Raw genomic sequence first — 16,217 nt, forward strand, 5'->3', positions numbered from 1 at the left:
TATTTCTACTGACTCCTTATTTGTTTATTCATTCAATATCACACTCCTAATTTTTTGTAAGTTAAAAATGTGTTTTAATATGTGAGAGGGCTAGTTTATGCCTTATTCTTGTTTTAAATAATTCTTCTGAATAATCTAATTTTTTTCTCATGTACACTTTTGAATCAACTTGTTGAATTACAAGAATATCCTAGTAGTGTATTAACTGGAATTACATACAAAGAGATTTAATATAGGGAGATTCAACATCTTTATATATTCACTCCTTTCATCCAAGAATATAGCATGGTTTTGCATTTATTTTAAGACTTCTTTTTTGTCTTTCAGGATCAATTTAAAGTTTTTCTCATATAGATCTGGAACATTTCTTAGGCTCATCCTTGGTTAGTTAACCTTTTTCCTGTTATTGTTAAGTGTAAAAAGGCCTTTTCTTCATTTATGTCTTCTAACAAGTTGTTTAAATGTACGAAAGCTTTTGAAAAGTATATATTGATATTATATTAAGCCACCTTACTGAATTCTTATTTTCATAATCTTTTTCAGGTGATCCTCTTGGGTTATCCAAATATACAAATATATAATTTGCAAATAATGATAATTTTACCTCTTTTCAATTTTTATGTCTAATTTCTCTCTTTTCTGTTTATAATATTTGTCTTATTTCTGACTTTAGTAGAAATGTTATTGGCATTTCTTTAAATGTAAACTTTCAATTTGGTTTATGTTAGGGATGTACACATCTGTTACTATTTCACTGAATTTTTAAAAGACCAATAATGAAAGTTGCATTTTACTAAGCATTTTTTTCGTGTCTAAAGAGATACATATTTTTCTCTGATTGTTAATATGGTGAATCCATATAAAGACTTCCTAAAATTGAACCATCTTTTCATTGAATAAATCCCATATTGTCACATTATATTATTCTTTTAATAAGTTGCTTGACTCTTTTTTCTAATATTTTGTTCTATATTTTTGCATCAGTATTTTTAAAGTAAGTTTGTTTCTTTTTAATTGCACCGTTATTACTAGGTTCGTCTATCAATATTATGCTCATTTTTGTGTCCTGTTTAAAGAGTCTTTCCTATACCCATATCCATTTCGTCTGGTTTTCTCATTTTGATCCTCTAAGCACCTTACTGTGTTTTTATTATTGTCTCTTTTCCCTTTCAAGCTATCCTTATTTTTTGATGGTTTCTTTTTTCTCCCATTTCTACCCTGAATCTTAGCAGCTCACCTGTCATCTTTCATCTTGCTGTCATGGCCAATGGGCTCCTGTGTCTTTGTTTTGGGCCTAGGCTTCAGAGAGATAACTGCTTCATTAAATAGTTTACATTTACAGTGAAATACTTTTTGCTATTTTCATCTGTTCTTTGGCAACACTGTATCTGCCATTCACTTTTCCTGATATTTTTCTTGTTTTATTTCTTGAATCTTTGAAATAACTTGAGTTGGTTCTTTTTGATGTTTCACCTTTGAGGCAAGTAAGTTTTTCTTCAACCAATATTGGCAGGGCCACATCCCAGCCTAGTAGGACTCTTCTTTATGAAGCGGGGTTTTGTGTATGAGTTTCACATCTATTTTTCCCCAGCCAATAATGATAGGCAGCTACGGGGTTTTTCTAAGCTCACCTTTTATTTTCTTTTCTGATGCTTGCAGATGGGGCGTTACTATAAATGTTTGATATTTTTTTTAACGTTATTACCTCTACTTTTCACAACTAAATTTGGTTCAGGAGATTTTTGCTTTCCATATATGTACATTGTTCCCTCTGTAGTAAACATGAGACTTAGATTTTGTTCCTCACCTTGTCTCTCCCGTTTAAAAATGTATTTTACTGATTCGATCTGCTCTCTGAACCATGTGCTCATATCTCCTCTTCCTCCATCCACACGCTCCCTGCTTTTTGCATCCCATCTATTTTGTTCTTCATGGTTCGTACTCTTGTTTCTCTGAAAAATGAAAATCTTATTATTTTGCTTTTGCTTTCCACAACTTCAAGGAGAAGGGAAAAGATAGATGCCTCATCTTCCTCTTGCAATAAAAAAAGTACATGGACATCAATATTTCATATTTCATTGTGAATAGTCTAAAGGATCGAAGCAGCTCACTTTGAAAATCTTTTAAAGGAAACCAATATGGGATTAACTTTCCAGAGCATATAGATATTTTAAAGCTTCAAAGTGGATTTAAAATGTTCAAGGTATTTTCTTAGTTTATCATTTGGGCAAGTCATCTTCTCTCTCTTGATCTCATTTTTCCAGTAAATGGAAAGGATCTCTAAAGCTTTAAGGCAGAGTGAAAAACCCAAAGTTTAACTCCAAATTGCTGGTGGTGGAATTTAGGCTCAAGGATACTTAGATGGGGGGAAAATATGAGACCCTAAAGTGGAAAGAGGAGAATAAACTTTCAGAGAGAGAAATTACTGTGTCTGGCTCTGTGCCGGGAACTTTACATCTGTTAATATGCCCGAGAGACAGGTATGAGTCATGGAAGACAAAGTCCTGAGAGGTTAGATAACTTACTCAAGATAGCAGGGTCAGGACCGAAGTCCTGGCCTTCCTGGTTTTGGAGCGTAGAATCCCTTCCCGGAGCAGCTGTCATGGGTCGTGGGCCCCCTATCCCATGGCCCTCGTGTTCCTGCCTTCCTTCTCATTGCCTTGGCAATTAATTAAAAACTAGGTGTTTTAATATTCATCATATTGACTGAGTCTCTAATCATCAAGGCAATCAAAATAACTGGACCCACTCTGCTATTAGTCTCCTGATGAGCAAATTAGGCTGTGTTAAAGTAAATATTCTGCCTGTTCAGGCTAGCGTTCTGGAAACCATACTCTAAACAAGAGGGTATTCATTTACTGAAACTTTAATATGAGAATTTTAGGCAAATCATCCATTTTAAAAACAGACCAAACAGGTATCTTTGAAGAAACAAGGTGTCTTTCACCCAGATCATTTCTTAAAAATGACAAAAACCCACAGATGCCTTTATTCATGTTTAAAAAAATAAGATACTGTATTTTGACCATTTCCCATTATTCACCAGTGAATCAATGCAAATAACCTTCATGTTTGTTAAAAGAAAAAAGCTAAACAATTCATTTCCTAAAAATATATTTGCTTAAAAATCTTTTTACCTTATAAACTTCCTTGGCCCTATAAACCTGTCAGCAGAGCGAACTAGGAGCTAGCTTCCTGCAGCCATAAACTCCACCACCCTTGTTACAAGTCTTTATTCTTCATAAAGGTAAAGGCCTGTGTTGAAAAGCTTTCACTGGGAAGATAAATGAGCAGCAAAATGATTAGGGCCCATTTGGTGACTAGTTACCTCTGGTTGGCTCGTTACCAATGGAGAGCTGACATGATCAGCTTTGAAAGCTGACGCCTTTCTTTGCACCTGGGTAAAGGAAGTCTCCTGACTTCGCTCCCGCACTGCCCAGGCCTGCCCACATGTGGGGCCCCAGGATAGGCCAAGTCCTCGCAGGCTGCTTAGCCAGCCTTTCTGGAGTCTCCTTGGAGCAGAGGTTCTAACCATAACTTACTTTCAAATTTCCACTACCACCTTTAGGCAACAGCACCAGGCAGAGGAAAAGTGAAATTTTATCACAAAAAAATTCCTCAACCCCTTAGAGCTGAGACTGCCTCCTCCTGAAATCTTGCCCCTTCTCATTCTGAGGAAAGGGCAGGTGGGGCACAGAGTAGGTGTGGGAGCTATTAATTCCCTTCACCCCTTTGGGCCTTGCCTCAGGCCCACACCTGCCTAAATCCCAATCATTCCAACTCAGATCCCCCTGCTCCTTGGAACCCACCCTTCTTCTATCTGGCAATCCTGATTTGGTCTTTTTTATGGCTCTTCTATTCCATTTGAGGACCAAACATTTCCATCCACTTCAAAGCCAAACTCCCTCGGCCTGGCTTTCAAGACCTGAAACCTTACCTCACCCAACTTATTACCCACTGTTCCTGGATTCCCAGAGGAGTCATGCCGGGTGCTACAAGGGAAAGATAGATCACAGTTCTGCCAATTATCAGCTGGTGCACCTCAGAGTCTTTCTTCCCTGGAGAAGAGTTAAAAGGTGGCAAGTGGCTGGGTTTAAATTTACTGGAGGGAAGAGTTTCCCCAAGACAGTCACTAACATATGCATCCTCATCACTGATAATGAGCTCTTACCAAATATTCAAAATAAAATTGATGAACTTCATCTTACATATAAGGTGAGGTGTGCATGGTAGGGAGGGCAGCAGGGAAGCGTACCGAGTGGTAGTGAAGACTGCCAGTCACCATTCCAAACAAAATTCTCACCAATGACTTTGTTCTGCACTACAGGCTGTTAATGAGTGACCTGCTCTGAAATGGCCCTGATTTTTATGTCTTTGAGTTCTTCCGCCTGCTTGTCCTAGTGCTCCCTTCTTCTTGAGCCATTTCCTCCCTGAGTCATTTCCTCCTCTTAGTGTGTCTGCCTATTAGCTGCGAGTCTTTCAAAAATAAGAATAAATTGGCCTTGAGCAGAAGCCTGGACCTTGTGAAATAAGATTGTCAAAGGCCGTGATTGGAAGGTGAGGGAGGACGGGACTTGGGGTGGGAGTGTCAGCAGGGGCTGCACATTGAAATCCCTGGGCCCAGACCAATTATATCAGAATCTCGAGGGCTGAGACTCTGGCAAAAGTATTTTTTTAAAAAGCTTCCAGAAGATTCCCAATGTGTAGCTAAAGCTGAGAAGCACTCACTGCTCCCAGTACTGAGTGTCAACTCTGCATGATGGAATCGGCTATCACGGGAACCACGTGGTGGGGAGGAGAGTCAGGGAAACTGGCCGTGGGGCAGAGTGAACTTCCTGGCCCATCACTCCCTGCCTCTCCCCCACTTCAGAAACGGGAAATTCACCGTTGTGAGAAAAAATTCTGATGAGCTTTGACCTACCTACCTACTAAATTTCTTGAATCATTTTTTATTCTGCCTGTGGCAGAAGTATGTACATTATTTGGGTCATTAGGATATAGTCGATAAATTATAATATTTCTTAGGGTTCTTTTTAAAATTTTTTTAAAAATTAATTTATTTTTTTAATAGTGGCATCGGTTACAAAATCCAGTAAGTTTCAGCTGTACACTTTAATGGCGAGGCATATACATACTTACACTGTGTTCAGCTCCCATAGTTAGATTTCTTTCTGTCACCACACATTTGACCCTACCTCCCCTCTTCCCCCACCCCTTAGCCTCTGGTAACCACTAGTAGAGTTCTGTTGAGAATTACCACAGGATAGATTTAACTCTAGCCCTCTGAGGTCATTTTCATTTTCATTTCAAAAAATTGGTAATAAACCACTTGTTAGATGTCAAATAGTGTGCATGGTTCTGGGGATACAACGGTGCCTTAAGGGTCCCCAAGCCCACTCCCATGTTAGAATATTTGCTATAAGGAGATCACAGAAGTTGGCATATAGTTTATTTGCAGCTAAGATTTACTGCGTCGGTGTAGTAAGGACCCACAGCCGGATCATAAGAGAAAAAGAAAGACACTGGTGGAGTCTGGGGAAATCTTGTGCAGGCTTCCTTACGCTCTCCCCCTCCCGTGAGGGGTCACATGGGTGCACCCCAGCAGGAAAAACACAGCAACACACACGGATTGCTTCTGCCCAGGAAGCCCATCAGAGGCTCTGGCCAGGCCAGGGTTTTTATTGGGGATGGTCTCGTAGGGACCCTCTGCCTAGCACGTTCCAAATTTCCAGACCCCAGAAGGAAAGGTGCTCGGCATAAACCACATTATCTGTAAACAGTTTAGACACAGTGGGCCACTCTGACCATATCAGTGTAAGTGGCTGTTTACCAGGCAAGTTCCCAGACAGCAACCAAGGGCCAACCTTGCAAGCAGACAGGGATGGCAGTCTCAGCCCTGCTATGCTAACTCTTCTGCACAAATGGTAAGCTGAAGTGGTCTCTGCCTTCTTGAAGCTCTATGTAACTGGGGAGAGAAGCAGTCTATTCATTATACCTACGAACATTAGCATGTCTCTGTGATAGCGCCAGGAAGGAGAGGCACAGGGTGCTGTGAGAGCTCCCACAGGAAGATGTGCTCTGGGGAGACTCCCCAGGCTCCCGGATGGGGAACTAGGGAAGATCAGAGCTGAGGAGGAGCAGAGCATAGGGAATCAAGGGGCAACTTGCGGATGCAGCTTGCAGAATCCGCGAGGAGACAGCGCACCTGAAAGCCATGCAGTCAGCTGGAGTGAGTGGAGAGCCAGTGAGGGCCTGAAAAGGTGGGCTGGTGTTAACAGATGGGAGACTTGGAGCTGCACATGGCATGCAAAACCTTGAGGTCATGGTGGGAGGGCTGTTAGGGGCTTCATCCTAAGAGCAACAGAAAGCACTCAAAGGTTTTATGTGGAGTTGGGCGTGTGTATGGTGCAGGGGGATTCAGTTACTGCTGTAAAGTTGAAAAACTTGGTTACCATCTGCTAGAAAAAAAACCAGCAAAGGCTGTGTATCGACAAATTTGAAACATTTCCTGCTGTTCTTTCATTCATGTTTTTTCATCTTACCTGTTTTACGGACAGAACAGTACCTCTCAGTTCTGGTGGTAAAATACCCCAGAGTATTTGTCACAATCTCTAAGCAAATCTTGAAAGCAGAACTAATGTCACCATCCATATTCATGTCAAACACACCCAATGTAAAGCAAAACACATTTCTGACTGGGTAAAGAAAGTCGAAGAATCAATAGTAGGGATCGGAAACCTTTAAAGTTTCGAGGATAGAAGTTACTTGATTAGTTACAGTATTTGCATCTACTAATAATAAGCACAGAACAGTAAAACATCCTCTAAGAAATTTACTGAGATGTAAAACGTAATAAAAAAAATCTTGAGAGAAAAAAATTTAAGGAACTAATGGTATAGTTATAACAGTATTTTCATGGTTATTGGTTTTGTTTTAATAGTAACATGTATTTATCATGAAACAATTGTAATGTGAGATGAGGGGGAATGAGGGTAGGGGTATGGAGGGGGGCAGGGGATGGTGGGGGGGAGAGAGAGAGAGAGAGAGAGAGAGAGAGAGAGAGAGAGAGAGAGAGAGAGAGAGAAGCTGAGGGGGCCAAGGACATAGTTGATAAGCGGAGTCTGTAGAAGATGTAGAACTATTCCAAAAGCCTTTCTTAAATTGGGGGAATCTTATACATGTGGGAGCATGGGGTCCACACAGGGATTTCCCAGAGGTAAGTCTTTCTGGAGGAGGGAGAGATAAGGGCCAGCTATCACACTAGCCAGCTCTCCTGCCCTGAGACGTGGTCCTGACAGGCTAACCACTTTGCTCAAGGACACACAACAGACTCTGCAGGAAAACCTGTGCTGGCATTTCCTTTAGACAAAAATATACACTGAACTGCAGAGATGGTATTTGGAATTGTGCAAGGAGAAGACAGAAAAAAACAAATTTTAAGTGTATGTTGAACTATATGTCAGGCTCTTGATTCTTATCCAAATGGCTTTGATTTCAAACAGGTAATTTCTGTGGAGTGCTCTCTGGAAAGCCTGTAATACATCCCGAAATCCACAACTGACTTCCTAGAGTTAAGTTCTTAGAAAGGAGAATTCATCTGTCAACTAGAGGAGCATGGGAATGTTAAAAGTCCCTCCAGGTTAACAAAAATTTCTATGTCTGAATGGTGTGTAAAAGAATTACAGATTACTCTCCAGAACCAGGTTCTACTTACTTGATGATGCTAAAGAATCAGAAATCAAATTATTTCCTGAAGAAGGCATTTGCGATCCTGTTTGAATGCAGGAAGATCACCTGAGTGGCTTCTACCCTATTGTTCTAATAAGTCAAATGGACAAGCCAGCTCAAACCCTTGGACATGTGTACACAAAACCCCCCGTTACCCCCTAAAACATATTCATGAATTCATGTATCAGAATTCCTCATTAAATTACTTTTTGGCATCTACTTCCAACTTTCTCCCATATCTTATGCCCTCAGTCTAAAAATATATAATAATATACATTCTGGACAAATCTTTTTAAAAATGAAGCAGATCATAAAATGCACATGTTCAGGTCCTGTTATGAATTAGAAGGGTAGAAAATTGGTTCATCAAAGCTTTAGAGTACTTTTGTGTTCACCACACATCTGTGGTCACCACATACCTAAAACACGCTCGCCTAAACCCAGGGAAGCAGAACAGGCCACCATGGTGAGGCTGAAGAAATGGCCCAAATTTCATGAGCCTTCTCTTGCCAATGTTTTGAAATCCGAAGCACTTGACTGTAAAAATCCACACCTTTCCAGGGATGGGCCTGGGACAGAGGGGTGATGTGGCCTGATCCCCTCAGACTGTGGGCTGGTTCACACCCTGGGGTGCTTTCAAGTTTCCTGAGGGAATCGCCTTGGGCCGGGGCGGGGGGTGGGCGATGGTGGTGGTGGTGGTGGTGATCGTATGCTGCTGCCCACCACACTAGTGGAACTGATCCAAGAAATACAGCATTCATGGTTAGTTCTTTAGCACACATCTTTTGGCATCCGGTGATTTTCTAGAAAGAGCAGAAGAAAAATCCATAGCTCTTTGGCAGAATCCTAAGTAAGATGAGAGGCGGCCAAGCCTTGCGTGGACCTGGTGGACCTGCGTCACTTGTCCCGTTTCTGTCTTCGTGCTGCCACCTAGAGAGAAAAGGAAAACGTGTTGCATCCTGGTGAGGAGGAGTCAGTCACCTGAAATCCCAAGCCCCATGTGCACCTTCTAGAACAGAAAGGCAACGTTTACTGAGAATCAGCAGCTGTGCACTTTTGCTTCTGAGAGACCTCAGTTGAAGGAAGGGGTTTCCGGTCACAGCCAACCTTGGCGACCTCATGCTAGGGCTCCTGGAGGCGGGGCGGGACAGAAGCGTAGTTTCTTTCCAGTGTTCAAAGGGAGTGAAATACAAAATAATGTTAAGATTTTCCCAAACTTATGAAATTGACACCATCATTTTAGAAAAAAGTGAAAATACAAGTAACACACAAAAATGAAGTTCTAACATGAATAATTCTTAAACCATTTTTCTCTCTCTTTTTTTTGTTTTCTTATTTTTTAATGTGGATCCTTTTTTAAAAAAGTAGGAAGCCTTACATAGATCCAATATATGAAAAAATAGATAAATAGACTTGGTGGAAGTAGTAGTCCCTAATACCCATCTGAAGAATACAACTGAACAAGTGTAATTAATTGCTATAAGCCGGTTTCTTACTGAGTACAAAGTCAAAGATAAATTATTCTGGAGATACGAGTTACCAGAAAAGAAAAGTTGATGGAAATCAGATTTCTATGCCATAATGTGTATAAGATGTGCCTGGTTAGGCTTTCCCTGACTACCCATCTCCCCAGGACTGTCCACCTCCGGCTCGGCTGTTTCCATAGCCTCCCCTCCCCCACTGGGCTCTGCCTTATACTTGCCACCTTCCATGAAGAGGCCTGATAAGATTAACTCTGGAGACCTCCAAATTTTGGGTTAGTCCCAGAGAAAGGGCTGTCGGGAGAAAATGTGTGATCCAAGGCGCTAGTCAAGCGCGATCGACTCTAAGAAGAGAGAAAGTCAACTGTACGTGACTTTCAAATCTGGTGAAGGGATGCCTTACCAGAATGCAGTCGAAGTCTAAGTTAGGGCCTCTGAGGAGAAAGAACTTGGTGCACAGTCTGGGAGTCTGAGGTCCTGAGTTTAAGTTCTGGCTCAGCTCTTTACTAGCTGTGTGACCTCAGGCAAATAAACTGACTACCTTTTTGAACTGTGAAATGGGGGAAATAAATTGTAAAATAAATCAACTGTGTCATATGGTTTCTGGAAGTATTAAACACATAAATTCATGTGAAAAGTGCTTAAAAATTGCAAAGCACTTTGTCAGTCTTTATTACTTTCCAATAATTGTGCTCTTTGGATTTCTTTCCACCGCAAAGTAATGTCATGTATGGGAAATGAAGAAAAAGCAGTGTACCCTGAAAACCACAATATCTAGTATGAGCATGTTGTTGTATTTCCTTCTAGACTTTCTTCCAAGGAAACATGAGATAATCCATCTAGAGTTAGAGTACCAGATGCATGGTAAACGCTGGAGAGAGGCTGACTCTAAAAGCATTTTCCTCGCAGGTGTAAAGGAGACGAGTCTCCTCAAGCAGCAGCGACACAGGAAGAACATAAAAGAGCTCATTGGTCTGGTCTCATCCCACACAGAAGACATGACTGTGGACCAGCAAAGCTGGTGATTCGTCCATAAGTCACAGAATTAAGGCAAGACTGTGACTACTACCAGGTATAATCCAGCTACTTTAAATTAACTGGTCTTTTTAGACCAGTTACTTTACTTTTTAAAAGTTTTAGTTTAGTTTGAAACATAGGTTTTCACTTTGCTTACATTTTTAAAGATGAAGGTATTTAATTACTGTTATTATCATACCATATTTCATATAATATAAACAGGACTTTACATTTAGTAAGTATATGGGTATATTTTAGTTTCTCATTTCCAAATTGTCTTTGTGTTTTGCTAAGTCCCCCAAATTAAAAGGAGTACCTCGGGAGTAGCACTCTAGAAAGAGACCTGAACCAGAAACACACAATTCCACTTGACATCCACAGTAAACCTAATTGAGGAGAATCTCCTTGGGAATACAGAAGTATAAACCTTTGTAGATGAGGTCGCCAAGGCTGGCCGTGACTGGAAATCCCTTCCTTCACCTGAGGTCTCTCAGAAGCAAAAGTGCACAGCTGCTGATTCTCACTAAACATTGAAGATAAGAGTCAGAATAATGAGGGACATTTAAATTGAAGATTAACCAGACATAAAAAAGGAATGTTGGTAATCTGAGATCAGTTTCAGAAATATCTATGATTTCATGAAAAAGATGGGGGCTCTTATGTATACGTAGCGGTTTTATAGTGTGCAGATAGTTTTTGAAGCTTTCCCCAAACTCAGTACATTAATCAAAAAGAAAAATGATGTAAGAGAAGCAAAGGGCCAAAGGATGTGAGTAAGCTAAAGTATCCTAATGTTTAGTATAATAAAGTCTAAAAAGCCTCTAGTTTGAAATTCCTTAAAGAATTTAAATAATATGTTTGCATATGCGCATTTATATGTATGTGTTTGTATACATAAATGTGCGTGTATAAGCATATGTGTATAAGCATAAGCCCATATCGATATGTTCCTGATATTATTCCCAAAACACCACTTGGCATGTGTAATACCTTTAGTTTTTCATTCTTCAGTTACTAATGCTGCACATTGCAAGAGAGATTAGGATTTTCATCTGGGCATCAAAGGTAAAGTCAAGAATGGAAGAAAACAAAATTGCTATTTAAAGCTCCTTGGATCTAATGCACAACATAGTGACTATAGTTAATAATACTGTATTGTGTGCTTCAAATTTTCTGAGAGGGTAGACCTTAAGTGTTTTTACCACACAAACAAAAAGTAACTATGTGAGGTGATAGATACGTTAATTAGCTTGATTGTGGTAATGTGTATATATATATATATTAAAAATACATTTTACACCTTAAATATATACAATTTTGTCAATTACACTTCAAAAAAGTTGGAAAAAATAAAGCTGCTGGGAAGACAAGTTTTTATAGACCACATATATTCTCAAACTTCAATAATTAGGGGGCTTGATATAATCTTTAAATGCCAAATAAAAGCAAATTTATTAATATTAACACTCCCACACAGATGTAAACAACATATTTTAACTTCAGGTCTTGTGCTAGGTAAAATGACTACAGAAAATACAGTTCAATCAACTGACAGAAGAAAATTCAGTCCTTTATCTACAGAGATTAAAGATTTTATCTATTTCTATTGACGTTTAAGCCTCCACTAGGAGTTTACGAATGAGTTTATGGATATGTTCTTGGATGTCAAATTCTAGAGCATCACAGAAAACTCACTTTCAGAATGAACCTTGAATTTCTAGTTTCAGTCATACAGTGTCAAGACACCCAATGATGTCCTCTACAGATTGCTTGATTATTTCATGCAGTAAATATTTAACTCACAACTTTGTGTTGCCTGGTGCAAGTGCTGTGGACATACTTGAGAACCAGCCAGACAAGGTTCTGTGAAGAGGGTAAGGCAGCAAAATAGGATGAAGAGTGACAGAGTTAGAATCAGGGGAGGCGAGTGAGGCAGGTTCGAAAGGTTCGGAATTGAGTCTCTAAAAAAATGATTCTTGAGATAAGGGATAATGACAAGATGGAACCAATGATGTGAAGATCTGGAGGAAGGGGCATAAATATACAATGGAATATTACTCAGCCATAAACAATGATGAAATACTGCCATTCGCAACAACATGGATGGATCTGGAGTGTATTATGCTAAATGAAATAAGTCAGGCAGAAAAGAAAAAAACATATAATTTTACTCATATGTGACATATCAAACACATTGGTATATGAACTGGGTAAAGAGAGTCATACACATGGTGATGGAAGGAAATTAGACTTTTGGTGGTGAGTGCACAATAGAGTATAATGTAAACCTATTAACCACTGTTACCTCAAAATTTAACACAAACAACAACAAAAAGACATCAATGAAAAAATAAACTTGAAAATACAGCAAAAGAAACTAAAATGGAATATTAAAACAAATGGCCAGAAAGTCAGTGAAAGGACATACAGGACAGTATCAAGTGGCCTAGTGTACATATAATTGGAGTCACAGACTCTGAGGGGGTGAGGAAAAAAGGGCAGAGGAGAACAAGAAAACATTTAAAGAACTACTGGCCAAAAACTTTCTAAATCTGATGAAGTTTAGACCCACAAACTAGATAAACACAAAGAAAATCACATCAATAAATCATAATCAACTTGCTAAAAACTAGTAAGAAAAAGAACTTTAAAAGAAGACAGAGTGAAAAGGACACATTATATAAAGTAGAAGAAATATAAAAATGATCACAGATGTCTCATCAGAAATTATATGAGCCAGAAGATGATGATGTTTTAAAAGGGCTTAAAAAAATTAATAAATCTTTAGCTGGACTAATTAAGAAAACAAAAAAGAAGACAGAAATGACCAATATCAGGTATAAAAGAGAGGAAATCAGATCCACAGACATTAAAAGGATAATAAAAATATGAGGAACAACTTTTGCCAATAAATTTGACAACCTAGATGAAATAGACACATTTCTTGAAAGATGTAAATTATTAAAGCTGGCACAAGAAAAAGGAGAAAATCAGAAGAGTTCTATATCTATTACGAAAATTGAATTAGTAATTAATTCTTCCCAGAAAGTAAATTTCAGGGCCAAATAGCTTCACTAGTGAATTTTGTCCAACATGAAAGGAAGAAACAACACTAATCTGACACAAACTCTTTCAGAAAACAGGTGATGAGAGACTATTTCCCAAGTCATTTTATAAGGCCAACTTTACTTTGATACCAAAACTAAACAAATGATTACAAGTAAGGAAAATTACAGACTAATTTCTCTCATGAACAGAGATATGAAAAAAATATTAGGAAATAAAGCACAACACTACATGTGAAAAGAATAATTCACTGTGACCAACCCCCACGTAGGGTTTATCTCAGGAAAGTAAAATTAGTTTAACATTTAAAAACCCATCATGATACTGCACATATTAAAAGATATCCCTTTAGTAAAAGGAACTCTGGCTCCTTGGAAAAGAGGCTAATTTCAGGGCTTGGGCAGAGAACATACAAAAAAAAGGAGCCTGGGATAGGCTGTCCAGGAAGAAGTGAGGGAGTTTTAAAGAATGATAAGAACATACTGAAAAGATATAGATGTCAGCTCGAAGGAGCTCCCACTGGCCCTTCTGGGATAATATGAGCATCAAAATAAATAACAACAAAATAATATAACATAACCCACTAGATAAAAGTCTTCAAGTCCATCATGATATAAGTTCATATGTGAATAAAGAAGTAGAGAAGGGAAAGTTCCTCCTTAGAGAAAAATGCCAACTAAATATACAGTAAATAAATATAGAAGAAATGATGGAAATAGAAAATCAGCAGATTTTAAAACTTCTGGGTGAATGATGAAGAATAATTCTTCCAGATTAAAGACAATAATATCAACCATAACAAAAAAGAGAAGGCTTAGTGCTAGACAATTTCACCACTTATATTCTTCTAAATTTTCCAGAAATAGATTATTCCTATGCAATATCATTCTTTCCAGAACACTAGGAAAGATGAGACCTAGACTAGTTCTGACACTAAAACCTAACAGCAATATTACTTTTGAATATAGATGTGAAAATCCTGAAAAAAAAAAAAAAGCCTTGAAAACTAGATTTGACAATAGCAAAGCCAGAACATCTACTATGCTATCCTTTACCTAATGTCAAGTAGGAACTCAAGTACAGTTTAATAGTGATAAATACTCCATAATCATAGGTCCCAAAAAGATATTTGCTACAACTCACACAAATTAATTACTAATTTAAACTTTAAAGGAAATATAAATATGAAAGAAAATATAGAAAATGGACACTTTAATAACATTTACAACAATGGATGTCAGAGATAATGATAAGGTATATTAATAAAATCACAAATCAGACAAAGATGACTACTATTATTACTCTACAACACTATTCTAGGTATTCTCATCCATGGCAATATGCTATAAAAGATATAACAGAAGTATAACCTTTAAAAGGAATTGCATACAATTTTTTCAGAGTAAGATTATGTACCTTATTATGTATTGGAAACTCAATATGAATAATATAAAAAAATTTAGATTAATAGTTTAGTAAATTGGTTATTTAAAAGGTAAATATATAAAAATGTAACACTTTATTACAAAATAGCCAGTTAGAACATCTAAGTGAAAAAAAAATTATTTCAATTACAGCAACAAAAATACCTAGAGATATTTATTCCTAAAAAGAAGTATCTGGAATCTATATGAAGATGAAGAATAAAAAAATTAATGAAAGATATAATGAGGATTTTAGTAAATATAGAGAAATACTATATATTCCTGAACGAAAATACTAAATTTTGTAAAGATGTCTGTTTTTCCAGCATTTTATGGATCTAACAGAATCTCAATAAAAATCTCATTGGCACTTTAAGAACCTGACAAAATAATCCTACAGATATAGTGGAAAAATAAACTGGTGAGAAAATAATGAAATTAGAGCTTTACTCAGAGAATATTTTAGAGTGAATTCTCTAGATGATTTAAGTAATTAAATATAAAACAAAAATTAATTGTTAAAAATTAAAAAAAAAAACTGACTAGTTGACTTCCCAGTAGAGGGAAACATCCTTCTAAGTATAAAGACTGTATAAAGGAAAAGTTTATGTATATATTTCTACATAAAAACCAGAGAAAATCTGTATGACAAAAATCATACACAAAATTAAAGGCAAATGGCAAACCAAAAAAAAAGTTACAATGAACATGGTAGACGAAAATTAATGTCCTTAAGTTACAGAATACTGTTAGCGCCAATAGAAAAATACTGACATTCCAACAGTTTAACAGAGAACATAAACAGATAATTTTCTTTATAAGATGACAAGTGATAAATATGAAAAATGTTTAGCATCTTTATTAATCAGGGAAATGTGAATTAAAACTATAACAAAATGCCTTTCTCATTTATTTGTGAAGATAATATTCAAAGCTAACAAGATGGCATTGAATAAGAAAAGAATTCACACCACCATTTTTTAGAGTACAAGATACTATAATTTTCTGTGAAATATATTCCACGAATACATATTTGGCATATTTGGAGAACTTAGTTATGAACCAGTAAGCCCGTATCTAAAAATCCACTCTAAGGAAACAATCAAAGACGTGGACAAATATTTACATACAATCTGATTCTTCAAAGAGTGAATATTTGGTAACAATCTAAATAGCCAAAATAGGGTCATGGTTATTAAATAATCAAATAACTAAATAATTAATTTATTATTAAAAATTGTTGTCATTAAAAAAGCATAATTATGAAGAATACTTTCATAGTCTGGAAAAATGTCACGAAATGGTGTTGTCAATAAAAAAGTTATAAAATTATAATTCCCTTAAAAATTATTATTATAAGAAAGTACACCATATTATCCCTGGGTAAAACTTAGGAAAATACAATTTTTGTTTTACATTTTTCTTCATTTTCTACAAAGAACATGTATTCACAAAACAGAAAATACCATTCAACAAAAGCCAAAAACTAAAGGCTTTTAAA

At 37.3% G+C, this 16,217-nt stretch overlaps 1 protein-coding gene across 1 annotated transcript in view; it reads right to left on the reverse strand.

Moving 5' to 3' along the window:
• Nucleotides 1-8,039: 8,039 nt before the first annotated feature.
• The window catches only part of RNASEH2B (ribonuclease H2 subunit B), a 59,950-nt gene continuing 51,772 nt past the window's right edge, over nucleotides 8,040-16,217 (reverse strand). The window contains exon 10 of the mRNA XM_016143086.2: nucleotides 8,040-8,658. Coding sequence (XP_015998572.1) covers nucleotides 8,626-8,658 — 33 coding nt within the window. The 3' untranslated portion in view covers nucleotides 8,040-8,625. The remainder of the gene's footprint in view (nucleotides 8,659-16,217) is intronic.

This window comes from Rousettus aegyptiacus, unplaced genomic scaffold (genome assembly GCF_014176215.1).
Source record: "Rousettus aegyptiacus isolate mRouAeg1 unplaced genomic scaffold, mRouAeg1.p scaffold_m13_p_11, whole genome shotgun sequence".
Lineage (NCBI taxonomy): Eukaryota > Metazoa > Chordata > Mammalia > Chiroptera > Pteropodidae > Rousettus > Rousettus aegyptiacus.